Source organism: Pezoporus occidentalis, unplaced genomic scaffold, assembly GCF_034315485.1.
Source record: "Pezoporus occidentalis ecotype Australia unplaced genomic scaffold, CSIRO_AGI_Poc_V1 ctg423, whole genome shotgun sequence".
NCBI lineage: Eukaryota > Metazoa > Chordata > Aves > Psittaciformes > Psittacidae > Pezoporus > Pezoporus occidentalis.
The window spans coordinates 14731-39923 of record NW_026915751.1 but is presented as its reverse complement, the minus strand read 5'-3'; the positions used below and the strand labels follow the sequence as shown (position 1 = coordinate 39923).

At 55.9% G+C, this 25193-nt stretch overlaps 3 protein-coding genes across 4 annotated transcripts; 1 reads left to right on the top strand and 2 right to left on the bottom strand.

Annotated features, from left to right (window-relative positions):
* Positions 1–434: 434 nt before the first annotated feature.
* Positions 435–3815, bottom strand: GP1BA (glycoprotein Ib platelet subunit alpha). Its single transcript, XM_062634340.1, has 2 exons — positions 3417–3815; positions 435–3132 (listed from the first exon to the last, which is right to left on the bottom strand). Exons 1-2 carry the CDS (start codon positions 3621–3623, stop codon positions 1177–1179), a joined length of 2163 nt encoding a protein of 720 aa, XP_062490324.1. The 5' UTR covers positions 3624–3815; the 3' UTR covers positions 435–1176.
* Positions 3816–4373: 558 nt separating this feature from the next.
* LOC134171796 (E3 ubiquitin-protein ligase TRIM7-like) lies at positions 4374–5919 on the top strand. The gene is made up of 3 exons (XM_062634346.1): positions 4374–4538; positions 4663–4737; positions 5340–5919. The coding sequence occupies exons 2-3, from the start codon at positions 4680–4682 to the stop codon at positions 5858–5860; spliced, it is 579 nt and encodes a 192-aa protein (XP_062490330.1). The 5' UTR covers positions 4374–4538; positions 4663–4679; the 3' UTR covers positions 5861–5919.
* A 2009-nt stretch (positions 5920–7928) lies between these two features.
* MARCHF2 (membrane associated ring-CH-type finger 2) lies at positions 7929–25135 on the bottom strand. 2 transcript variants are annotated; one of them, XM_062634341.1, is made up of 5 exons: positions 25020–25135; positions 18590–18807; positions 15413–15608; positions 10505–10714; positions 7929–8422 (listed from the first exon to the last, which is right to left on the bottom strand). In XM_062634341.1, the coding sequence occupies exons 2-5, from the start codon at positions 18763–18765 to the stop codon at positions 8264–8266; spliced, it is 741 nt and encodes a 246-aa protein (XP_062490325.1). In that variant the 5' UTR covers positions 18766–18807; positions 25020–25135; the 3' UTR covers positions 7929–8263. The 2 variants fall into 2 exon arrangements, with proteins under 2 accessions (XP_062490325.1, XP_062490326.1); XM_062634342.1 differs by lacking the exons at positions 18590–18807; positions 25020–25135 and adding an exon at positions 17169–17963.
* Between the last annotated feature and the right edge of the window lie 58 nt (positions 25136–25193).

The window sequence follows — 25193 nt, the reverse complement described above, 5'->3', positions numbered from 1 at the left end:
GCTCACTGTTCCGTGCGTGTGCCTTGGCAGTGAGAGGCACCTTGGGGTGCGTGGGGGATCCTGAGCTCACAGCTCCCCAGAGCAGTGGTTCAGATGTGGTCTGAAACGAGCGCTGAGCAGAGGGGACAAGCGCTTCCCGCAGGCCCCTGCCCCTGCCCTGTTCCCCCGGCCCAGGCTCCTGTTCTCCCTCTGCGGTGCCAGGGGGCACTTCTGGGCCTCCTCCACCTTCCTGCCAACCAGGACCCGGAGCCCTCTGCCCCAGCTCCGCTCCCCACGCAGCCTGTCCTCCACTGCCCCGCTGTGCCCTTCATTCCAGGGTGCAGGGCTTGCTCCCTGCTGGCTTTCCCCAGGTTTCTGCCAGCCCCGGGGTGAGCGGTGCTCCCTTGAAGGGTATTCCCGTTGGAAGCACGCTCAGATCCCTCCCAGCCTGCTCCATGTGCCAGTGGGATAAAAACGCGCTCAGTCACCTCCTCCATGGCACTGATAAGGACTTTAAATAGAAGAGTTTCCAGCACGGTCCCACGTGTTGTATTCCAGGTTAACACCATCCAGGAAGAGTTATGATCCATTGGCAACCTGACTTTCACACCACTTTGTACCTGTCTGTTCTCCAGCCCTTCAGAGCAGGAGAGCTCATCCCTGGCAGGTTAAAGCCTTTTCCCCTCGTCCAAAGCCCCTCTCCAGGTTTCTTGCTGGCCCCTGTAGGAAGCTGGTTTTAAGTGGACCTTTCCTCTCTGTCTTCACTACTGAAGCCAGTTTTGTCCTTCACTGGACCCTGGCAGGACTGTGACCAACGAAGCCAGCAGCCACGTGAAATTGGGCAGAGGGAATATTTATTCTGTGATTAAGAGCCTGGCACCCAGTTGGAAGCATCCTGCAGCTTTAATGTGCACCGGTTGAGCAGAAGCAGTCGGGAGGCAGAGCACAAAGCAAGCTCTGCTGTCCCACACTCCCCAGGCAGAGGCAGCCCCAGACACTCACTGACCAGTTCAGGACATCTCCTCCCCACGGCAGGTACCTGAGTAATGGTTTCAGCTCGAGAAACCTCGGGGCTGTGAGGGTGACGCTGGAGGGAAGAGCTGGGTGCCTTTCCCTGGGCAGGCAGAGCTTGCCCTTGTAGAAGAGGGGCCCATGAAGCAGAGCCGGGACCCTCCACCTCTTGCCGAACGGAAGCATTTACAAGGTGTTGCCAGCGTATTTGACTCTCACATCACCGATGGCCTCCAGGCCCCTGTCCAGGCTGTAAGCAGGAGGGGTCCTCAGGGAGCCGAGGTTTGTGACCATCAGCTTCCTGGAGAGGGACCTGAGTGAAGCCTTCAGAGGGCTCTGGTGGATCCAGAGCTCCTTCGTGGTGCAGAAGGAGCTTGCCGGAGGACTGCACTGTGTGCCCAGGTCTTTAATCGTGCAGTAAGTGACCTGCGGGTACAACTGCACTTCTTTGATGGTGCAGAACCGGGTGTGCTGGAGGAGGCTTCTGGGGCTGCTGAGGGGCCTCACGGGGCCTCCTGCCGCCTCCCTCCGCCTCAGCAGCAGGTACGGAACCTCTCGGCTCTGCAGGGACTTGTGCCAGGAGGGCCACCCCACGAGGCACAGCCAGGCTGCCAGGGCCAGCGCGGTCAGCGCCAGCAGAGCCAAGCAGGCGAGGTAGAGCACCCAGTGCAAGAGGCAGCAGTGATCCAGCACCCAGTGCCCGCCCTGCAGAGCATCCCCCGCTGCCCACGAGCGCAGCACCGGCACCTCCAGCCCGGCCGTGGGGCAGGGACACAGGGGCAGGGCCGCAGGCGGAGGGGAAGGTGCAGGCTGCGTGAAGCCTGCGGTGCCCGGGGTGTGAGTGGCGGTGACCACCGGTGTGGTTGACACCAGCGGGGGAGATGAAGATGTGGCCAGGGAAGAGGCCTCTGGCACGGCCGGAGCAGGCAGAGCCATGGGGGTGGTGGGAAATGTTGCGGTGGCCGCCATGGGGGTCGGCAGCGAGGTGGTGGCTCGGTGCGGGGTGCGGGCAGGAGCAGCGGTGGCGGTGCCGGGGGCCGGGGGGGGGGTGAGGGTGGCGCTGGCCGGGGCAGGACTGGCGGTGCTGGGAGCGCTGGGGTCTGTGGGTGCAGGGCTGGGGGTGGCGGGGGGAGGCCCGGTAACAGCACGGGGCACGGCGGTGCTGCCTGTGGGGATGGGTGAGTGTGGGGGGGAGCCGGCGGCCTTGGCAGCTTCCTCTGCCGTTTCTTCCCCGTCACCGTAGTCCTCCTCCTCCTCCTCCTCTTCGTCCCCCACGTTGCCGCAGTTGGGCTTGAAGTGGATGATGGGCTTCCCCTGGTGCTCGGGGGGGCTGTGGCACAGCACCCGCTCGGGGGCCACCTCCACCTTCGTCTTCTCCAGGCCCCGCTCGGGCTGGTAGACGCTGCCCTCGTTGCGCCGGATCCAGCCCCGCAGGTAGTGCAGGCGGCAGTCGCAGTGCCAGGGGTTCTCGGTGAGGAACACGTACATGAAGAGCTGCCCCTCGGGGAAGAAGCCGCTGGGGAGGCTCCGCAGGCGGTTCCCCGAGAGCCACAGGGTCTCGAGGCGCCGCAGGTCCTGCAGCAGCTCCCGGGGCAGCTCCTCCAGGGCGTTGTCGGAGATGTCCAAGTCCTTGAGCGCCCCGAGCCCCGCGAAGGCGTCCGGGGGCAGGGTCCGCAGCCGGTTCCCGCGCAGGTCCAGGTCCTGCAGGCGCGGCACGGCGCGGAAGGCCCCGGGGGGCAGCGCGGCCACGCGGTTGTGGCCCAGGGCCAGGCGGGAGAGCGCCGGCAGCCCCTGCAGCGCGGGCAGCGCCTGCAGCGCGTTGCGGGACAGGAGGAGCTCCCGCAGGGCCGGCAGCGGGGGCCCGGCGCGCAGGGCCTCCAGCCCGTTCTCGGACAGGTCGAGGTCCTGCAGCCGCGGCGGGAAGGAGGCGATGGACACGGACACCAGGCGGTTGGAGCCCAGGAGCAGGATGCCCGTGTCCGCAGGCAGCCCCGGGGGCACCGCGCTGAGAGCCTGCCCGGTGCAGTTCACCTCCAGGAGGTCCTTGACCTTGTTCATCTCCACCGGGCAGGGCTGGCCGGGGTCGGAGGTGCCGGCTGGGAGCAGGAGCAGGAGCAGGAGCAGGGCAGGGAGCTGCATGGCCTGGAGGGGAGAGCCGGGAGGCGTGGGCACAGCAGGAACGTGCCCTGTGCCAGCACCACTGCAGAGCCAGCGGCTCTGTGGTGTTCGCATCCCCGCAGCCGTCCCGTCCCGTCCCGTCCCATCCCAGAGAGCTCTGTGCTGGAGGAGCCTCCCTCGAGCTCCTTTTCCCCGGCTCCACCTGAGCCCCCTGCTAGGTCCGGGTCCCCGGGGCAGGAGCTTCCCCCGCACGGACGTGGCTGCGCCAGGAGCCTGCCTTCCCCGAAAGCGGCTTCCCCAGCACTCACCCGCGGACCCTCCAGCACTTGCGCTGCTGCTGCTGCTGCTGCTTTGCCTCCCGAGGGCCAGGCTCCGCGCTGGTGGCAGGGGCTGCCCTGGCCTCTATCAGCACCCACAGCCCCGGGCAGGAACCGGCGGCTTCCTGAGCAGCACAAGCCCATCTCCGGCCGTGCCCGTCTGCCGGGAGCAGTCTCCTCCATAACCAGCTCCCTCATCTCTTGCTTGTGCACAGTGAAGGGGGAGGTTGTGCCCCAGGAGGAGCCCCTGCACCCCACCCGCTCCCTTCTGACCCCCAGGGAAAAGGGGCCCTTCCCCAAACGTTTCCCCTTCCCCTGCCTCGAGGCAGCTCTTCCCGAGCACGCTCTGGGCTCTGGTTCTTGAGGCAGCTCAGCCTGGGGGCACGGCCTCGCTGCGTCTCCCTTGGGAACCGTTCTTGCCCGTTGCCTCCGCCGCTTGCCTGGGTGCAGGCGAGGGATCCTCCCGGCTTGCCGGGAGCAGCAGGGGTGGCTGGGGCAGCTCGGGCACTTGTGGGGAAGCCGCAGCGCAGGCCAGGCACGGAGATTAAAGGCAGCGGAAGGAGCTCGGTTTTGCTGTTCCTGCAGCTGGACCCCACTGCCCCGGCCCGAGGCCACTGCAGAGCATCCTCCCTCATCGCATCCGGACCCCAGAGCATGGCTCCAGCTCTGTGCCTGCTGTCCCCACGGCACATCCCAGGGGCTGGAGGTGCACGTGGTGCCATTGGGCTCCCTGCTGCAGGGAGATACGGCCTCTTCCCGGCTCTTATCACCCGGGGCAGCTGCCGAGGGAGGGCAGATGCAGCGGCTCCCGCGATGCAAACAGGCCCGGGCCCTGCCGCGGCTCCCACATCCCAAAGCTGGACGAGGTCCGGCGGCCTCGGGGCATGGGAAGTGGTGGCCAAGAGGAGGGGAGGTGCAAGCTCTGCCCCTCCCCAGAGAGGAGGCGCCAGCCCCCAGCGCAGCTCCCCAGGCCCCCAGCCCCTCTGCGCTCAGATCAGCTCCATCAAACAAGCGGGGTGAGCCCAGCCCCGCCGTGGGGAGAGCGGGGCTGTGCAGAGCAGGCTGAAGCCTTCAGACGCACCCAAACCCTCCTTTCCTGGAGTCTGCCTACAGGTAAGCGCCTGGATGCTCTGGGTTTCCCATCGTTCCTTCGTTATCACCTTTAAGCAGTCTCTGAGTCCCGCAATTCCCACTGGCAACAGGGAATCCTGCCTCCCCTCCTGGCGCTTTTCTTCAGACCTGCTTGAAGCTGGGATGGAGAGAGAAGAGAGTGAGCCCCTGCCCGGGGAGGTGGAGGAGATGAGTGGAAGAGGTGAGTTTTCAGAAGGGGAAAGGAGGGGGAACTGTCCTCTGTTGAGGAGAAAAACACATCCTGCTTCTTCGTGGAAGAGCTGTTTAGGATCAGAGCACCTGGGGCTTGTCCCAACCTGGGTGTGCCCTGGGGCAATAAGCCCCAGCTGAATTCCCCATGCTTAAGTGTAGACCCACCACCAGCACCAAAGACACCTCAGCTGCACCTTTGGCTCTGCATTTCCTATGGGAAGAAATGGGAATGTGGGGCTGTGGGGTTTGGGGTAATGCTGTCCACAACCTGCACTGGTTTGGGCCCAGGTGCGCAGCCCTACAGACGCCCAAGCTCAGGTGCAGGTATCTACAGGGCGGATGGGCACCCATCCACTCACGTGCACCCCTCTCCAGGGCACCGAGGTCCCCTTGGCCAGGGGTCGCTTGGAAGCTCCTGGATGAGGCTCAGGGCACCACCGAGGCTGGGGCAGGCCGGCATTTGGGGGTTTCCTGCCCTACACTGGACACCTCTGACCGGGGGGAGGAAATCGCCGCGTCCCTGCTCCGGCTGGGGTGGATGCAGCCCCTGGGGCTGCCGGTCCTGAGCATCTTCTCCTCCTCCGTCCCCAGGCACCGTGAGCCTGGACCCGGACAGCGCCAACCCCTTCCTCCGCCTGGCTGCCGACGGGCGAGGCGTGAGCCGCGGGGACGAGTGGAGCCCAGCGCCCGCCACGGCCGAGCGCTTCGACACGGAGCCGTGCGTGCTGGGCGCCCAGGGCTTCGCGGTGGGGAGGCACTGCTGGGCCGTGGAGGTGGCCCAGGGGGGTCAGTGGTGGGCCCTGGGGGTGGCGCAGGAGTCCGTCAGGAGGAAAGGGGTCCTCGGCTTTACCCCGCGGGAGGGAATCTGGGCCGTGGGGCAGTGGTTTGGACAATACTTTGCTTTCACTGACCCGGACTGGACGCCCCTGCACCTCCCCTGCCTCCCCCGGGCCATCCGGGTGTGCCTGGACTTGGCGGGCGGGCAGGTGGCCTTTGCCGATGCCGAGACCGAGGCCCCCATCTTTGCCTTCCGCCTGGATTCGAGGCCCGGGGAGAGGCTGCGGCCCTGGCTCTGGGTGGGGACGGACTCGTGGCTCCAGCTGCGGCCCTGACGTGGGCGAGCGCGCGCGGAGGCCTGGAGAGGAGAACGCCATCACCCGGGGCTTGGCGCTGGAGCCCCTGAGCCCTGCCAGCTCCTCCTCACGTGGCTCCTCCGCCACGGAGCCGGAGGACGGGCAGGTCCTGGATGTGGGCACCAGCGCCCGTTCCCGCTGGCACTGCGGAGCCCACCGGGAGCACCGAGCCTGGTGCCAGGCAGCCCAGGACAGAGGAGGGGCGTTGAGTGGTCTGTACAAGGCCACGAGCAGGTCCAGGCTCCTCTGCGGGTGCTGGGCTCTGCCTCTGGCTCTTTCCAACTAAGCTTAATCGTTACATTAAAAGAACCCAAACGCAGCCGGATGCTGGAGCTGCTGATAACCGTTATCTCCTCCATACATCCAGAGCCTCTCCTTACTTCCAGTTCGAACTCGTGCAATAGGCACATTCCTCACAGCAGAACACAGGTAAAGGCCCCTCCATCCCCAGTAACAACACAAGAGCCCAAGCTTTGTCTCACTTTTATTGACTCAATTGCACGGCCCGTTTCCCCATGACACTGGCATGTGGCAGGTCAGAGACACTCATTTCCCACCCCCAAGAGCTGAGCATCTCCTCTGGGAAGGAGGAGAAGACCCCAGGAGCCGCTGCTGGGTTCTGCAGGGGCACAAGCAACAACTCCAGTTACTGAGGAAGAGGACGAAGCTGCGAGTGAAGCCATGGCCATGCAGCAGCACCGGGCCAGGCCCCTGCTGCCCCCAGCCAGGGACTTCTGCCTTTCACAGTTCATACCTGGATCCACAGTGAGTGGATCACAGTGATCCACAGGGAGAAACACTGGCTTCAGAGAGTCCTTACGAGGGGAACGTGCTCTGGGAGTGCGCATCCTTCATCACCTGCCAGAACCAGACACGGTGCGAGGCCAAGCTCCTGGGAACAGCAGGGGTGGGAAGGAAACGAACCCCCCACATCTCTCTTCACTGGGAATGTCCTGGTGCCAGGGGGTTGCTGGGGAGTTGCTGAAGGAAGGAGCAGCCAGGACAAGGCACAGAGCAGTGGCGCAGCTCCACTGCCAAAGGGTGGTTGGTGTGTGTGGAGGTGGCAGCTCCACCGCACAAGCCAGTTCGAAGCAGGCTTCTGCTGCTGTGCAGGGGCTGTAACTGCAGCTGGGCTGCTTGTGCCCAGCAAAGGAGCAGCGGGACGCAGTCTGTGACTGCCACCACCCCCTGAAGGACACGGGCACCTTGGAGCCTGCCTCCTCCCTGCTCTCGGGGTGTTTCACCGGAGGACACGCAACAGGCAGAGCACTTCCAGGGATGATCCCAATGACAGCAGCTCCTCCAGCTGCTGCTGAGGAATGTGCAAATGAAGCACAGAGACAGCAGAGCCCAGCCGCATCCTGCCAAGCGGCTGCAGTGAGGGCCTGTCCTGTGAGGGGAGTGTGTAACCAGCACTACGAGAGGTCCAGCCTCAAGGTGGTGAAAGGACATCAGCAAACAGAGACTCCAGCTTGCCCCTTTTGGGCTCAGGAAAGCTCCTTTTGGAACCTTAACAGCAGAAGGCAATAATGGGTTTAGCACGTCCGAGCCATCACCTCCCACCCTCAGACCCTCCATCTACCTCTGCCAGACACAGCAAGAGCTGAGTGCATCCGAGACCTGGGGATGAGCCAGGATCCGCAAGGAAAGTGTTCTGTGAGATCACGTCTGCACAGGAAGAGCTTTTCTCACTTTGAAACGTGCTGTGAAATTCTCAGAATTCCAATACTTTCCAATACAAAATGGCTCTGCTCGGAACTGCGTCATTTTACTCCTTCTGGGATTGTAATAACTCTTAAAAACACACAACTTTCTAGAAAGGACAGAAACAGCACGACAGAGACCAGAGGAAGGGGAAAGGCTGCTGCAGGATTATCAAAACCAACTTAGTGCAAAGGAGAAGGGGATTTGTCATCAATGTTCTTCAAAGTGTTCTTTGTAAGCTCATTTGGAGAAAAGGCATAGATTTAACCTCTGAATGAGATCAGGCTGCCAGCTTCTAGAACTGAAGCTTAGAACATCAACACAAAAGGACTGGAACACAATATGCATGGCCATTAAAAAATAATATTATATATAGAGATATATATAGAGAGGGAGATATTTTCCACGTATGGTATTGAGTTATAGGAAAGTGTCCCTGCAGACAGGCACGTTCTACCATCTGGCTCTTTTGGGCCATTTCACATGACAGTGATCAATTCTCTGTCTGTTTGCCACGGTATAAAGTACACACTGGCTGCAAAGTCCTTTGGGGGGGATGACTGCTCCCGAGGGCCTCCACAGTTGCCACGTTTCCTGTGTGCACGTGGGGACACCTGGCCCTCCTCGCCCGTGCCAGCCCTCAGGGCTGCCCCGGCCCAGCAGCCAGGCAGGACGGGCTCACACCGTGGTTTCATCCGCGCTCTTCTTCATGAGCTTGGCGGAGAGGAGGGAGTGGGGCACGGGGTGAGGGCTCCGCGAGGACGGGAGCATCAAACGGACTTTCTGGTTGGTCCTTCGCCACTCCGAGTACAGCTGACAGTGGTACCGGAACGAGACCTGGGGGGACAACGCAGCAGGAGGGTCACCAAACCCCGGCCCCGCGGCTGCGGCTCTAGAGACCCGGTCACCCGTCCGCTCTCCGAGTATTCCTTGCCAAACCACCAGCATCCCCCGCCAAAGGAGACAGCACTGGAAGGGTTGTCACAGAACCGTGGAATTGGGGTGGGAAGAGACCTTACAGCTCCTCCAGTTCCAACCCCCTGGGCAGCACCAGGGCAGAGGGACAGTTTGGGTACCAGGCTGGTGAGAGTGGCAGGGAGGAACCACAGCTTCACGCTGGCCACAGGCTGAAGTGAGCGCCTTGTCTGGGCAAAACAAGGGGCTCTCAATAGGGCCAGCCTCACGTGTCTGAACCCAAACAGCCTCCTCCCATCTCACAGATCCTGCTGGGTCTTCTCTGCCCTTTGCAACCGTCTCCCCTTGATCCATAACAACAGCACAGCGGCTGGACTCGCTTGGCCGGGAGAGAATGCGAAGACCCAAGGGACCTGAACGAGAGGCTGCAGTTTTAGAGCAGCCCTGCAAGGGGGAGCTTCGAGCTGTGCTTCCCCAGCAGGCTGGGCTCCTCCCTGTGTCCTTCAGCATCCTTTCCACCACTGCCGCTTGTCTCACAGCTCCTGCTGACTCCTTAGCTTTGAAATTAAACTTGCCTAGAGTTTCTGGAGGAAGGAACAAAGCGAACATGTATTTCCCTCCTATTTATTTCCCTACAAATTATGAGCAAGAGAATTAAATACTGAATCCAGTCAGCAACTTGTCAAAACCAAGCTTTCATCCTCTGTAAGAGTACAGGAAACATTTGCCTAGCAAGTAGGAAGAGTAGCTGACAAGGAAAAGCCAGTATTCCTATTACACACAGGAAGAGCTGCGGTCCATGGTAAATGTGAATAAAGGGGCTTCACTTCATGTCCTTCTCTGTTCAAGGGAATGTGAAGCTCAGCAGAACTAGAGCCCTTTTAGTCAGCACTTGCACCTTTAGAAAACCCTCCAGTTTTTCCATTTCAGCCAGATTTCCAGCTCCTCCAGACCAGTCCTGGGACACAGAAGCACTTCCTCTTAAGGTTTCCAGTTTTAGCTTAGCTTTCACAGAAATGAACCTCCTGCAGCACGTACATGAGACTTCCCTTAACAGCTCCCTGTGCACTGCAGTTACAGCATGTTTTGACAGCAGCACTCATCAGGCACCCATTGCAACCGGCAGTCCCCAGTGAAGGCTGCAACACCAGCTTACCCTCTCCTGGCACCCAAGTCTGTGTAGGAGAGCTCCAAGGACCATCCCGGCCCCAGGGGAAGGTGCTGCTCTGAGAAATCAGAGCATGAGATGGCAGGGAAATGGGCTGTGGCATTTCTCCTGCCAGCAGTTTGGGGTCCAACTCCTCCTCCTCCAGGGGCTGCACTTCTGCCCTTCCCTTCCCAAAATCATGCTTCCCAGCAAGCAGCTGGAAAAGCGTTAGACAGGGTTCTTGTAGCCCCTTCAGGCACTGGAGCTGCTCTCAGGTCTCCCCTTCAGGAGCCTTCTCTTCTCCAGGCTGACCCAGCCCAGCTCTCTCAGCCTGGCTCCAGAGCAGAGCTGCTCCAGCCCTCGCAGCAGCTCCGTGGCCTCCTCTGGCCTTGCTTCAACAGCTCCACGTCCCTCTTGTGCTGCTGCCCCAGAGCTGGATCAGGACTGCAGGGGGGGGCCCACAAGAGCAGGGTAGAGAGGGCCTAATATTTAGGGATCTGTTATTTAGGGGGTTAAACATTTTCCAGATGGGTACCAATTCTGTGTTTCTTCTAGAAAACAGGAACAGGCACCACCACTGGAGCACTGCCTGCCCCCAGCACCAGATCTTCCCACCCAGCTCTGCACCCTGGTACATGACACCCCGGGGAGCACTGTTCCTGTGTCAATCTGGAAAGCAGATCATCAGGAAGTGGATTCTCATTCTCAGCAAGCAGCTCCTATTTGAAGTAAATTAAATGGACCTTCAAAAGAAAGAGCCCAAGGTTTTCTCCCAGGGGGAGGCAGGAACATGGGGTGAGCCAGGACTTTCATCTCCCTTCTGAACAGAAACAAGGCCCTGGGCAGCAGCCACTTACCAGCGTCCAAAGGACGTAGATTGTGAAAAGTGCTATGGTTAGTGCTATGAGTCCGATGGCCTCCAGCCGGCTGTTGAACTGCAAATGATCCTGGGCTCCACGCAGACACAGCCAGCCCGAGATGGCAGCCAGGGGAGTAATGAACAGGAAACACACCATGTCACAGAAGAGTGTCCTCTTCTCATTGCGGGGACCGGGATCCTTCAGCCACTGCAGGAGGGAAGGGGAAGAGGGCATTAGGCAGCGGCACTCGGAGCACGTAGCCTGCAAGCGGAACAGGATTGCTACGGTGGTGAGCTCTGATGTGCTCTCTGCAGTCTGTATGGACGCACATAAACCTTAACAAAAATAGAGAGTGGCAAGGGTATTTGTAACAACAACCAGCGAGGGAAAGGGAAGAGACAGCTGAAGAACATCACAGAATTACAGAATGGTCTGGGTTGGAAGGGACCTCAAAGCTCATCCAGCTCCACCTCACTGCATGGGCAGGGACACCTTCCACCAGAGCAGGCTGCTCCAAGCCCCATCCAACCTGGCCTGACAGGTCTTGGACTAAGCTTCAACAAAAACATATCCAGGACTCTGCAACTGGTGTAGGGACTATGGGAAACCAGGGCACTGGGGTCTGTGGCCAGACCAAGCTGTAGGAGAGCCCATTCTGTGTATTCCTTCTTATTTTCAGGCTTGCTTTCTTGCCTCCCAGGCACAAAATGATCTGCAGCACTTTGCTCTGTGCTACCAAGAAGCTTTGCAGCTCTCAAAAATCAGCAGGCTGCAGAACTGAGGAAGCTCTGTTGCAGGAAGGTTTCCCTCAACCCATAACCTCTAAATGTTCAACTACTTTTAGGAGTCCCGACCTGCTTCCACTGTGGAGTCATTTTAGCTACTTGACTTTAATAGCAGAAATTGTCCTAGTTTTCCTGGGATTTTGCTATTTTCAGCCTTTCCTTTCCTTTTTTTAGAACAGTGCTTTCTGTGGTTCCTACCAATACCCAGGGCTGTTACAGCCCATTCCTAGTGAGAGTTCTTTACACTGGATGGGCTGCTGGATCCTTCCTTCTTTCCTGCACAAGGATGACTGGTCTCTATTAAGATTGAAAACTAATCAAATAAATAAGAAGAGAGAGAGAACACGGTTGAAAAGGCACAGTCAGAGCAGGGCAGGGAATATCCCCGTGGCAGCCAGGCACATCTTACTGCCAGCCCTGGTGCCCACTTTTGAACAGGCAGGATGAAAAAGGACCCACCTGAGAGCTATGCACACAAAGCTCCTTCTCGACAGGGGAAACCAGAGTTTAAACAGCAATACACAAGGGCTGGTGGCAGGTATGCAAGAAATTTGTAAGGCCACACAGGTCAAAATGGAGCACAGGTATGCTGAGCACATGGCTGGCCAGAAAGTGTTGACCTAAGGGGAGGGTGGAGGGTGCACACAAGTCAGAGCAAACTAAAGTGAGGGATGTACGAGGCACAGGGTCACTGGCCTTGAACACTGCCAGGGATGGGGCAGCCACAGCTTCTCTGGGCACCCTGTGCCAGCGCCTCAGCACCCTCACAGGAAGAACCTCTACTTTATATCTAACCTAAATATCCCCTGTTTAAGTTTGAACCCATTTCCCCTTGTTCTGTCACTACAGTCCCTGATGAAGAGCCCCTCTCCAGCATCCTTGTAGCCCCCTTCAGACACTAGAAGCTGCTGTGGGGTCTTCACGCAGCTTCTCCTCTCCAGGCTCAACAAACCAAATTCTCTCAGTCTGTCTTCATCTCTAGGCCCCTTCACATCCTCGTGGCCTCCTCTGGAAGAATCTCAGGGACTGAAGGCAGAAAGGTATTTCACTGCATGTTATTCTATTTATATTCCTTGTGAACTTTGAAACTCTTTCTTCCTCCCCAAGATGGGAGCCAACATGTAAAGGCAGGAAGCAAATTAATTTCCTTTTGAAGTAGTTGATTTACTTTGTCAATATGCACTGACACAGTAACAACCAGAACACAATCAGGCACCCAAAGGGCGCGGGGCTCCTGGCACAGCAGCACATTGCTGCATACAGGATTAAAACAAACCTTCCAAACAATCCATAAAGTGGTTTGTCAGCTTAAACAATTTGTGTGGGGAAAACTATCAAGTAAACATGGGAAAGCAACAAAAGCACAACTTGGTCTTCTTCCAGGCCAAATCCACATAACAACTGCTTCCATGCTGCAATCATGTGCGAGGCTAAAGGGAAAGAGCTGGCTGCTTGCTGCCCAAGGAGAGCAGGAGCTGCATGAGTGCTAGGAATGGTGGACAGGAGAGGAACTGAGCCAAGCAGCACTGCAGGTCACCAGGACACTTTTCTACACAGCAGCAAGTGCTTCTGTGCTTGATGTCACCACAGGAAATGCCATGACATGTCCAAATATAAGATCAAGGCATTGCCAGGAGCTGCACCTCCGAGAGACCCGACCAGCAGGACGTCCTCTAGATCCTCAGAGCGCAGACAGGGCCGGGCAGAGTGGTGACGATGGGCATGGAAGGAAGAGACTGGTGCTGACAAGTGCCAAGAGTGCAGGGATGAATTATTTCCAGCATAGATCCCAAAGAGGCCGTTCCAGATTTGCAGAGCAGAGCCAGGGACTACACAAAGAAATACCACGAGTATCCAGGGTGGGATCTGAGAAGAGCCTCTCCAGACAGCAAATGCAAGCAAAATGGGGGGTGGAACTGGCTGAGCTTTAAGGTCCCTTCCAACCCAAACCAGTCTGTGGTTCTATGAAAAGACAAGAGAGGAATGGAACTCAGCTGGAGCCAAGAGGGATTTGGTTTTCACTAGACAGAGGAATCAAACTTGCACTGAGGAAAGAGAGACCCAAGCTGGGGAATGGGTTAGAGGAGCACAGCCCAGGCAGAGAATGGTGCAGGGAGTTCAGCAGAAGAGTTCAAGGAAAGCCCAGAAAAGTCTGCCTGGAAAGAAGATAAGGCTGGAGGAAGGGTGGGGGAGAGCTGCCACCACAGCTCAGTTCTCTGAACTGGAGGGGGGGCACCCAGAGGCAACATTTCTGCTCCTAATAACACAAGCAGGAATGGCAGTATCACCACTGTTGCTCCCTGCAAAACTCCCTTTGCTTGTACGCAGCAGCATCTCCCACAGAATAATAACCCACTGCACCATGAATGCACGGCAACCTATGGCCTGGACATTTCATCTGCATATCTACTGCTGAAGTCTTCCAGGTAACACAGAAATGTATTTGCCAGTCAAAAAGACTGTGCCAGCCACTCTGTCCTTTCACAGCACAGTGAGCTGGCCTCAGACCCTGCTCAGGCACCGGTGGCTGCAGTTCCACTCTCCATCTCCACCTGCACTGGTTCAAAACAAGCCCCCAAAAACCACTCAGCCCATCCACCTCGCAGCCTGACAGGGAACCAAAGCCTTCTGTGGGGCTTTTCTTCCAGCTTTCAAACAGCTTCTGAGCTAAAAAAACAATTGAACTGCAGGAGAGATCCTCCCCACACCATAGCCCAGGCCAGAGCTGGCTCCAGGCTCAGACAAGTCCCCAGCTCCTGGTTCAGAGATCAAGGATGCTGGCAGAGAACACTGTTACTATTTTTACATTGAACAAACCACAACAGAAATAAATGGCTGCTTAAAGAACATAAAATCCAATTCTACTAAAAAATTCTCTTTAATCCATGCTGAACAAGGGGGCTGCCTTCCCTCCTTAAAGGAGGCTGCTGGGTATCACAATGATAGGTGCCCCAGAAAACCCCACGGGGAAATGAATACCTTGGTCTTGTGAGCAGGGGTACAAGAACACATAACAGCCACACATGATAAACCACATTAGCTTGTGGGCATCTTTCACCCCAACCTGTGAACATGTCAAGACCACTCTGTTATGCAGATATACAAAAGGACTGAAGTAAAAACTAAGGCAATTCTGGATGTGGCATTTCCTGACTTCCAAGAACTTTCTGCAGCTCTGCAGAAGCATTTCAACTCGACCATGTCACTGCCCACAACTCCCACAAAAACGTCTCCTCCAGTCCACAGGCAACTCCCAGCCTCCCTCCTCCTGAAGGCTTTTTAAACACACACAGATAGAGCTGGATTGTCATGGAGCTGCATCCCCAGAGCGTAAGCAAGGAAGGGGATTCTCCCCTTCTGCTGTGCTCTAGGGAGACCCCTCCTTCAGTCCTGATCCAGCGCTGGGGCAACAGCACCAGAGGGATGTGGAGCTGTTGAAGCGAGGCCAGAGGAGGCCACGGAGCTGCTGCGAGGGCTGGAGCAGCTCTGCTCTGGAGCCAGGCTGAGAGAGCTGAGCTGGGGCAGCCTGGAGAAGAGAAGGCTCCTGAAGGGGAGACAGAGCAGCTCCAGTGCCTAAAGGGGCTGCAGGAAAGCTGGAGAGGGGCTTTGGACAAGGGATGTAGGGACAGGCCAAGGGGAATGGCTTTAACCTGCCAGAGGGGAGACTGAGCTGAGCTCTTGGGCAGAAGCTCTTCCCTGTGAGGGTGCTGAGGCGCTGGCACAGGGTGCCCAGAGAAGCTGTGGCTGCCCCATCCCTGGCAGTGTTCAAGGCCAGGTTGGACACAGGGGCTTGGAGCAAGCTGCTCCAGTGGAAGGGGTCCCTGCCTGTGGCAGGGGTTAGGACCGAATGAGCTTTAAGGTCCCTTCTAACCTGAGCCTTAGGTCCTACAGCCTGACACTGGTGAGCGGCACACGGGGGTTCACAGAGTTGCCCCAGACTTCTACTGCATTTTTCCAGTAACATCACTTGGTCTTACAAGAGACTTGATGTCTCTACACAAATTGTTCTGAGTGGATGCTAAGGAGGAGGAGGAGACAGCAAGAACCACAAGGACAGCAGGGCAAATCATTTTCTCTCAAGTGGTAAGGAACTCAAAGTGAAGCAGGAAGGAAGCAGTACCTCTGTCAAAGGTCTTGGTCTTCTCTCTACAACAAATTCTGTGTGGCAGAGCTCACAGTAACTTGTGTTGGAGGAGGATAACCATTTTTCCAGGCAGCTCTTGTGCACGGTGCCCAGTGTTCCTGTGCAGTCACACGGGGAAAGCAGTCCCTCCCCACTTCCACCTTCATGACAGATTCGACAGATGGGACCATCACTAAAGAGCAGACAAAGAGAACGAAATCACTGTCAGAGCAGGCAGAACCATACAGCCACGTCAGAGAATGGGTCTGAGCCCACCAAGTCCAAGAAGGGCACATGCACAGCAGGCAGCACATGGCAGAGTGTGCCAGGCAAGAAACCCATGTCAAGGGAGCATGGAGATGTTTTAGGTCAGTAAAATCTGGATGGTGCTGATGAGCACCACAGCACCCAAGACAACCTGGCACATCAGCTTGGCCAGCTCAGCTCAGACACTGACCTGAAACCAGCCCTGGAGCACTGATGCAATCCAGAAGCCCAAAGCAAAGCTGGGTGATCCACAGTGGTCACAGCATGCCCCAGCCCACCTGGTCTAGTGGAAGCTGTCCCTGCTCATGGCAGACATGAGATGAGCTTTAAGGTCCATTCCATCCCAAACCAGGCTGTGAGTCTATGATTCTATCTCACTTCCCACCTTTCAACCAACCATTTCTTTCATACAACCATTCTTTTACATCTATAGTTGCACAGATTTGGGGTGGGAGGCAGAGTGAGAAGGGGACATCTGTATTTCAAACACCCTATTGCATGTCCTCTTGAAATCCAGGTGAGTTATGTCTCTTGTCACCTTTTCCCAAACACTGCTGACAGTACTAAAAGCCCCACATCTCACAGTTCATCATCCACTGCCTTTAAAAACACATCTGACAGCAAAAGAACTTTGTGGGATTGCAACACACTGGTCAGAACAAGCAGTCTGCAAGCAGCAGCACATCTCCATCAGTTTGCACAACCAGGCAAAGCAAGAGTCAGACACAGAAAAACAGGGCAAAGAAAAGGAGTGGACTGAGGAAAAATGCTGCTGGGACACAAAGGGAAGAGAAGAGCCAGCAAGAAAATACATCAGGAAAGGGATCTTGCTTCTCCTTTACTGGGCTGATGTGCATCTCAACCTATCTCTACCCCTTTCAATTCAATGTTTAGCAGGTTTCATTCCAGTTGGGCTTGTTAATCATATTTAGGGCTGTGAGGCATCATAAACGCACTGCACCATCCCCTTCTCCCTACCAAACATCCCTGGTGAACCACTGACCCTTGGTCTCTCCTCCTTGACATGTGCTTTTATTTAGGGGACTTCTTCAGCCAGTAAAACCCCTGCGATGGGAGTCTGGAGAGGAGGTGGAAACCCCATCCTCAGAGACACTGAAAAGTGCCCCAGCCAAGCCTCTGAGCAGCCTGACCCCTCTTTGAAGTTGGCCTTGCTCTGACAGGAGGCTGGACCCCCAGAATTCCGTTCCAACTTGGCATCAGTTGATGACTCTGCACCCTCCACTGCCATAAAGCTCAGGGCTGGATCAGTGACAAAATGACAGTCCCCTCACACGGCCCCAGTGACAGGGACAGACCAAAAGAACCCCCAAGCCTCCAGTGCTCTCATGCATCTGCTATTTCCTTAGAAAAGCATCTGTAAGATATTTCATCCCTTCTCTTCCTGTTTGAGAAGTTTCATATTTCCAGTGCATTAATATAACCTTGGCTACCAAGAAACAAATCCAGAAGGAAAAAATTTGCTGACCTTGCAAGAAACAATTTCTTATCAGCCTCCATTTTCCTTCCTTCCTATCCAGAGGGGAAGGTTCTGGTCACAATCCCAACACCCTCAGACACAGTTTTCCAGCAGGCTGTAGAGACTCTATCAGTAATTCAACATTCCAGTATAGTCACACTGCTTCTGGCTTCATTCTGTTAAGGGTAAGAGACTGAAACCTACCCTCACCAAAATGAACAAACTGGTGTCCCACCAAGACACATGAGGAACCCTGGTGGGATTTTTTTAACCAGGCAGGTTCCCCACACAATTATTACACCTCCACAAGCTTTAAGGGGTTGCACAACTTCTCACTCAGCCTATCTGGTGTCAGGGAGGAAGCTCAGCTCCCCTCATGTGCTTATCAACCAGCTCCAGGTTTAGATATAGCAATGACGTGCTCCTCTAGCGTTCCTGCTCTCCTCCCCCACGTTTGCAGTCACCACTTTCACACCTCATCAACGTTTGGCCAAATTCATTGAAAACAAACTAACAGCTGTTAAGAGAGGATCTGAAGACAGAATGTGCCTGGTCTCAGTGGCTGGAGTGCCCCATGCTGCCAAGGGTCCTCTGCTCTGGAAGCTGCTCAAAACAAGTGATGAGAAGTCACATCAAGAAGAGTGAACAAGTGAAGCTGCCACATGTCCCCTCCGGCAATAAATAGGCACTGTGGTTCCTGCAACACAAACACCCTCCTTCCCTGGGGCTGCAAATTAACACCACACTTTTACTTCGAGACCATCCTGAAACAGAGGCTGTGCTCCATTTTCAGCTCTTAAATCACAGAATCCCAGACTGGTTTGGATTGGAAGGGACAAAGCTCACCCAGCTCCACCCCACTGCATGGGCAGGGACACCTTCCACTAGAGCAGGTTGCTCCAAGCCCTGTGCAACCTGGCCTTGAACACTGTCTCCAGAGCAGAGCTGCTCCAGCCCTTGCAGCATCTCTGCGGCCTCTCTGGACTTTCACCAGCAGCTCCACATCCCTCCTGTGTTGTAGCCCAAGAGCTGAATGCAGGACTGCAGGGGGTCTCAGGAGAGAGCATCTCCACACTGCTCTTGCTACTGTGGCATCCCACCTTCACTGCTGCTCAGCAAGGACTTGGCAGCGGCACACAGGCAGAGGCTGCCCCATCTCAGCTGGAGCAGCCGCAGGCCTGGAAGGGGTTGATGAATGTGCAAGTCCCAGGTCCACCAGGACATGGAACGGGTGTGGGCTCCCACAGAGACAGCACAGTCCTGGGAAGCATCTGGCTAACGAAGACTGACTCCCAACATCAGCGCTCTGGAGAACTCCACAGCACTCTGCTGCCTCCCTCTACCCCTAGAGCCGCAGGAGCAGGAGCAGGAGCAGGAGCAGAAAAGCCCGGCTGGAGTCAGGCCAAAGCCCTTCCCTGCAGCAGCCCTACCTCTGCGCGCCCAGCGCCTTGATGACGGTGGACAGGAGCCGGCCATCCTTGGCAGTGACCTGCGTGACGTACTGCGGGCGGCCGATGTCCGAGTCCTCCACCGACTTGGAGAGGGCGGCGCTCCCCGGGCAGTCGCAGAGGGAGCCGGGCAGGTGGCAGCAGTCCCCAGTCGTCATCGCAGCTCTGGAGCTGGGGGCCGGCACCGGCGGCACAGAGACCTGCGGGAAGAGGGCACCCGGTGAGAGCCAGGGACCGGGACCCCCTCCACCACCCGCCTCGGCTGCCAGCACCCCAGGGACCAACAGCCACTGCTTTTGCTCCCCTTCTGTCCCCTTTAATAGGCTTTGTGAGGCTGTCTTACCATAAAATTAACGCTCCAAGTGTCCTACTTACATAATTTAGCATTGGAATTGCACATTTGCCTTTCTCAGAGAGGATTCCTGGTACCTTTAACCTGGTTAAGGTAGCCGCTCAAAGTGAACGTGCCGATGACGCAGAGATGGGGAAGGCAACCACAAGCCCCTGTCATGCTGGCTACAGCCATTCTGAAAACTGATGCTCATGCCCTCTGTGGAAGTTGCAGTCTCACGTGGACACAGCACTTCAACCACTGCATGTGGCTCAGTGAGGACTGCAGGGGGGTCTCCCCAGAGCACAGCAGAGGGGCAGGATCCCCTCCCTGAGCTGCTGCTCACGCTCTGGGGGTGCAGCCCAGCACACGGGGTGCTTCTGGGCTCAAGCACACACTGAGGGAAGGCAGCACCTTCCCAAGGTGCCAGCAACAGCCACGCTCCTCCCTGGTCGGGATTCTCGCAATCCCAAAGGCAGGCATGCTTTAGCAATTCAGAAAAATCCCGTTTTCTCCCATCTCCTTCAGCCTGGTCCCTATGAGGCAGCTGTGCAGAAATAAAGAGCTGGGGTTACAATTAGTCACAAGCTGAACACAAGCCAACAACATTGTACTGCTAGTGAACACCAAAATCCTTGTGTCTGTCAACAGGGCTGCCTTATGTAAGGCACGCACAGTAATCCCTGTGCAGCAGGGCTCTGGGATCATAGCTGGAATGGTGTCTCATCCCGGTGGCTGGGTTTCAAGAGTAAAACAAACCCATAAAAGATAACTAAAGAAACTGAAAAGGCTAAAAAGCTGGGGGAGGGGAAACAGCAAATAAAAATAACTCCAAAACTTACCAAAGAAGAAGAATTACTTGTGTGTCAATTAGGGGTAGGGGGGGGGAAATCTTCACTCTCCATCTCCTGGAGGTAGAGGCAGGCAAAGAAACCTTTGCCATCCCATCTAAGGAAATGGGGGGGGGTTTATTTCAAGGTCTCTGTGCACAACAGCAGACAAACATTCCCATGGAGCTGCAGTTCCGCCAGGTTCAGCTAAGCCTAAATCAAACTAAAATAGCTAAAGAAAATAAGGGCTTGTTCCTGGTTGGAAGCTGGGCCAGACTACAAGGGAAGAAAACAAAAAGCCAGCATGAGGACGTGCTCGCTGGAGACCTGAAAACACCGAGCTGGGGAAGCACAAGTGTTCTTTCATGTCCTGGAAATGAAGCAACTCTTACACAACCTGTGAGGATGGCTCCCGTCATGGTGAACACGTGCAAGAAGACTGCACTTCACTGGTGTCTCATCACCTTCGATCCTTCCTCTGGATCTCAACAGGCGTAAGCGTGAGCTTGTGGGCAGGTCAACGCCTACTGAAACAAATGGGAATCTTCCCATCAACTTAGAAAGGAACTGAGCAGGCTCAGCACTGCCCTGACTCAGCCTCTCTCCACCTGTGCAAAGAGCACACAGGGTTAGAGTCACTTTTCTTCCTGCTCTCCTTTGATAAAATAAAGGCTACGAGCTCTCCACATTTAAGGAGCAAAAAGTCAGATGATAAATGCCATTGGAATGACTTAAGTCATTGGTTTGAAGTTAAGGAGTTTTTTCAACTTGAAAAGCCTCTTGCTGAAGCAGGCAGAAGATAGATGTTTTTAATAAAAAAGGTCAGTTCCATTTGTTCAGCCAAAATAATGGTTTTTTTTAAGTCCAGAGGAAAAAGGTTCACTTTGCACATTGGAATAAAGCTGCCCTCGTTCCCTGTGTCCTGGCAGGATTTAGACTGAGGTTCTTTGTGCTCCACATCTGACAGACAGAGGCAACACCATGGCCTTGTCCGCACAGCCCTATTTGGGGCTGGAAGGGAACGGCCACTCGTATCCATCAGGAAACACGTGGCTTTCTGTTACAAGTTATTTGGCGTTTCCTTGTTGGGGTCCATCCCAGGGTGGAACCTGAAGTCAGGGCTTTAGTATCTGACTCATGCCATTCAGCAAACACAAAGGAAAAGCAGTAAAGGTTTTCATGGATACACTTAGCAAGGAAGTAACTGAAATCCACAGATAACATCTGCAGCGTGCTTCGGTTCCAATTTCATACCAGCTAAACATGAACAACAGTTTTCAGCCAAGCCAGTCCCTTTCCTGGCTCCCTACAGCTCAGCTCATCAATATGCTGCCTTTCCTCACAACTGTCAACAGCTCATCGAACCCAAACCCAACATTCATAGAATCATGGAGTCAATTAGGTTGGAAAAGACCTTTAAGATCATCAAGTCCAACCATCCCTTCAGCACTGCCAAAGCCACCACTAACCCATGTCCCCTAGCACCACATCTGCACATCCCTTAAAAACCTCCAGGGAAGGGGACTCCAGCACTGCCCTGGACAGCCTGTTCCAATGCCTGAGCACCCTTTCAGTGAAGAAACAATTCCTAACCTCCAGTCTAACCTCCTCTGGTGCTGCTTGAGGCTGTTTCCTCTTATCCTACCCCTTGTTACCTGGGAGAAGAGACCAACCCCACCTCACTACAACCTCCTTCCAGGTACCTGTAGGTACAGGAACTGGATCCTGCCAACTGCTCCTGTTCACAGTATGGATCTTAAAGAGCTTTTCAATAACCAGAACAAACATGCTGACAAATTACACAGCACTTTCGCCTCTCAGCATTCCAAACTGGTTTGGGTTGGAAGGAACCTTAAATCTCCTCCAGTTCCAACCCCTGCCACAGGCAGGGACCCCTTCCACTAGAGCAGCTTGCTCCAAGCCCCTGTGTCCAACCTGGCCTTGAGCACTGCCAGGGATGGGGCAGCCACAGCTTCTCTGGGTACCCTGTTCCAACATGCTTCTGGGCAGTTGTAATTTCTGAGCCCATTCCTTGGGGATACATTTCTTATTCTCATTTAAAAAGAAAAAGCCTGCAAGACATTAAGTTTATTATTGATATCCCTTCTACTGCCACAGTTAGACATGAGCAAATAAATCAGAAGTCTCTTCTCAGCAACATGTTGTATCCCCAGCTTCTGAGCAGATCCAGGATATAAAGGGCTGAGTTTGTGGAGATTACCCAAATTGAAGAAAAACAAACCGTGTTTGTGGAAAGTTGGCTCAGAAAAGTGAGTTATGCACAAGGACTCCAAAACTCAAACACAAGCAGGAAGATGAGCCGGTTCCTTGAGAAGCAGCTTTGCTACTCCGAGGCAGAGACCACAGTGCTGGTATGCCAGGATCCTCTACCTGTCAGTCTTCAGGCATTGCCATGAGGTATGTGATCCAGCTGGTATCATCCAAAGGGCAACAGGGGCATCAAAAGCTCCTCAAATGACTGAGCAGCTTAAGGCTGCAGAGAGATCAGGCTGGACCAGTGCCCTCCATCCAGAAGACATGCCCAGCAGGAAAAAGCAGAAGACAAGGAGCTAAAGGGTTCCCCAGGTCTGTTCTGCACAGACTTTGCAGCCAGGTAAGACAGTTACTCCCCAACACAGCGAAACCATAGCAGGCCAGATGGACACCTTGATCAAAGCCACAAAGAGAAAAGCCACAGTCAAGATGAGAAAGACAACAGGAAAAGCTAAGGCCAAATGACCATGGTAAAGGGGAATTGCTAGGTGCTCCTCTGGACTCCTGGTGGCCCGTCTACAGGATGACTGTCTCAACCAGTGTAAACCCTTGGGCAATTCCGAGGCTTTGATAGGATCCAGAACAAATTGAAATTAGAACCAGCTCCACCTCTTTGTACTCACCAGCTTCTGTATGGATTAGCTTCTCCAGGACATCTCCAGAACAGACAAAACACCTCTTGGCAAGGCTGCCACCAGCCAAGTCTGTTCCTCTCACTGAGAACTTCCTTGATTACCATAACCAAGACCTGGAACCTCACTATGGTGCCACCAGGAGATAACCAAGTTTTGCAGCCAGCATAATGCACCCATCTGCACAGAAGTTCCCAAACCCGTTTTAGCCAACACTTGTATGCACACACTGAGTTTTCTGATCATATGGTCCTACAAACATCACGTGTGTGCGAACGGAAGGTTTTCAGTTGCTAAAGGGCATTTCCAAACATCAATGCTTCCCTTTCCACCACCAGAAAACCATGGATTTCCCAAATCCTGGGGCCCCAGGCTCTGAACACAAACATCTTGAAGGAGACAAGTACAAAGAATTACTTCCTTCACCACATCTAAGCACCTGCTCCCACACAGCCTGTCTCATCCAGCTAACACACATCTTGCCATGGCCCAAGTCCAATCCCTGGCCTGAAACACATCTTTGAGCTCTGCCTGCTGCAGGTGGCTGCAGCGCCTAACAGGTAGACCTGGCAGCCCCACACTCCAGGCTGGGGACCCCTTCCTATAGGATGTACTGGAGCCAGGCTGAGAGAGCTGGGCTGGTTCAGCCTGAAGAAGAGAAGGCTCCTTAAGGGGAGACCTTAGAGCAGCTCCTTTCCTGGGACAGAGCAGGCCGTGCGTTGCAGCTGGAGTGCCAAAATGAACAGTTATCTCTGATCTTCGGAGACTTTTATCTGCCACAAGACCCTATGAAAGGGAAGTTTTACTGCCCTTTAATTACCAACATCTGGAAAAACGAACTGCAACATTAGGAGAAAATTCTTTGCAGAGGGTATCTCCAATCCCCAGATCAGCCATTTTAAGAACCAGTTTCGTAAGGAAACATCAGAAAACCAGCTGGGACATGAGAAACACGTGCTGCTTCTCTGAAGACATCAGCACAATTCACAACATAATGCAACTACAGAAACCCTGTGCCACCTCCCTCATCATTTCACTACTCTCTCTCTGCAGGGAAAGAGATACACTAGGAAGACTTGAACTTTTTATTGAAATCAAGAACCAGGGTGAAAGAAAGCAGTTCTCATGCTCACAAAGCATGAAACCAACGACCCGACCACCGGCAAGCATATCCCTGCCCTGCTCCTGCTCAGCAGTGCTGCCTCCTGAAGGCACCAGAGCCATGTGGGCTCTTCTTTCTCTTTTCGCCCGTGTCCTCTACCAAAGTAGCAGCACCAGCAATGCAAGAACACTCCTGCTTCCTATACACATTGCTTCAGAAGTCTCCTCTTTCAAGAGATGCAGCACCTGCTCAAACTTAAGGACACAGAACTGCTCAAGTGGGTCCAGAGGAGGCCATGAAGATGCCCCAAAGGTTGGAGCAGCTCTGCTCTGGAGCCAGGCTGAGAGAGCTGGGCTGGGGCAGCCTGGAGAAGAGAAGGCTCCTGAAGGGGAGACCTGAGAGCAGCTCCAGTGCCTGAAGGGGCTGCAGGAAACCTGGAGAGGGGCTTGGGACAAGGGCCTGTAGGGACAGGCCAAGGGGAATGGCTTTAACCTGCCTGAGGGGAGACTGAGCTGAGCTCTTGGGCAGCAGCTCTTCCCTGTGAGGGTGCTGAGGCGCTGGCACAGGGTGCCCAGAGAAGCTGTGGCTGCCCCATCCCTGGCAGTGCTCAAGGCCAGGTTGGACACAGGGGCTTGGAGCAAGCTGCTCCAGTGGAAGGGGTCCCTGCCCGTGGCAGGGGGTGGGGCTGGAAAATTTAAGGTCCCTTCAACATAAATCATTCCATGATTGGAATCAATCATGGAATTGCTTCAGCCCTTGCAGCATCATCTCAGAAGAGACAGTAACACCCCAAGAGAGGAAATAAATCCAGGCAGAGGAGGCCACCTGCAACGAATTCTCTTCCAACAACCACATACCCGCACGGACACGCAGTCTGACGAACAGACACCAAACCCGGCTGCCCACAGCCCCGGCCCGCAGCGCTTCTCTCCCAGCTTCTGTTTCCACGCAACACCCGCAGGCCCGGGCCGCAGCGCTGCCCTCGCTAAACCCACCCGCTGGGCGGGCAGGGGTCTGCGCCGCCCTCCCCGGCCCCGGGACGCCTGAGGACACCCCCACGGGCGGATCCAACCCCCGCCCGAGCGGGGCCAGGGCACAGGGGGGCTGTCAGGGCTCCCGGGACCCCCCCCCCGGCACGGCCGGACCGCGGCCCAGCCGCCGCGGACCCGCCCGGAGCGGGGCCCTGCCCATGGGCCCACCCCGGGCGCTGCCGCCGCCGGTGCCGCCCCGCCCCGCCCGGTACCTGCGGTCCCGGCGCCCGCGGCCCCTCAGCGCGGCGCGCGCCGCCCCATCACCGGCTCCTGCGGCCGCCAGGCACCGCCCACCCGCGACCGCCCGCCCCTCCACCGCGGTCTCCGCCAATCACCGCACCCCACTGCGCTGACGCCGGCTCCGGCGTGGCCAATGGGCCTTCAGG

Bases quoted from the DNA above. Each gene is read 5' to 3' on its own strand.
- GP1BA (XM_062634340.1), bottom strand. From the start codon at position 3,623: ATGAGGGAGCTGGTTATGGAGGAGACTGCTCCCGGCAGACGGGCACGG. The intron at 3,133-3,416 runs GTGAGTGCTGGG...TCTCCCCTCCAG, and splicing joins AAGTGCTGGAGGGTCCGCGG to GCCATGCAGCTCCCTGCCCT.
- LOC134171796 (XM_062634346.1), top strand. From the start codon at position 4,680: ATGGAGAGAGAAGAGAGTGAGCCCCTGCCCGGGGAGGTGGAGGAGATG. The intron at 4,738-5,339 runs GTGAGTTTTCAG...CTCCGTCCCCAG, and splicing joins GGAGGAGATGAGTGGAAGAG to GCACCGTGAGCCTGGACCCG.
- MARCHF2 (XM_062634341.1), bottom strand. From the start codon at position 18,765: ATGACGACTGGGGACTGCTGCCACCTGCCCGGCTCCCTCTGCGACTGC. The intron at 15,609-18,589 runs GTAGGGCTGCTG...TCTGCTCTTTAG, and splicing joins AAGGCGCTGGGCGCGCAGAG to TGATGGTCCCATCTGTCGAA. The intron at 10,715-15,412 runs GTACTGCTTCCT...TCCCTCCTGCAG, and splicing joins GACCAAGACCTTTGACAGAG to TGGCTGAAGGATCCCGGTCC.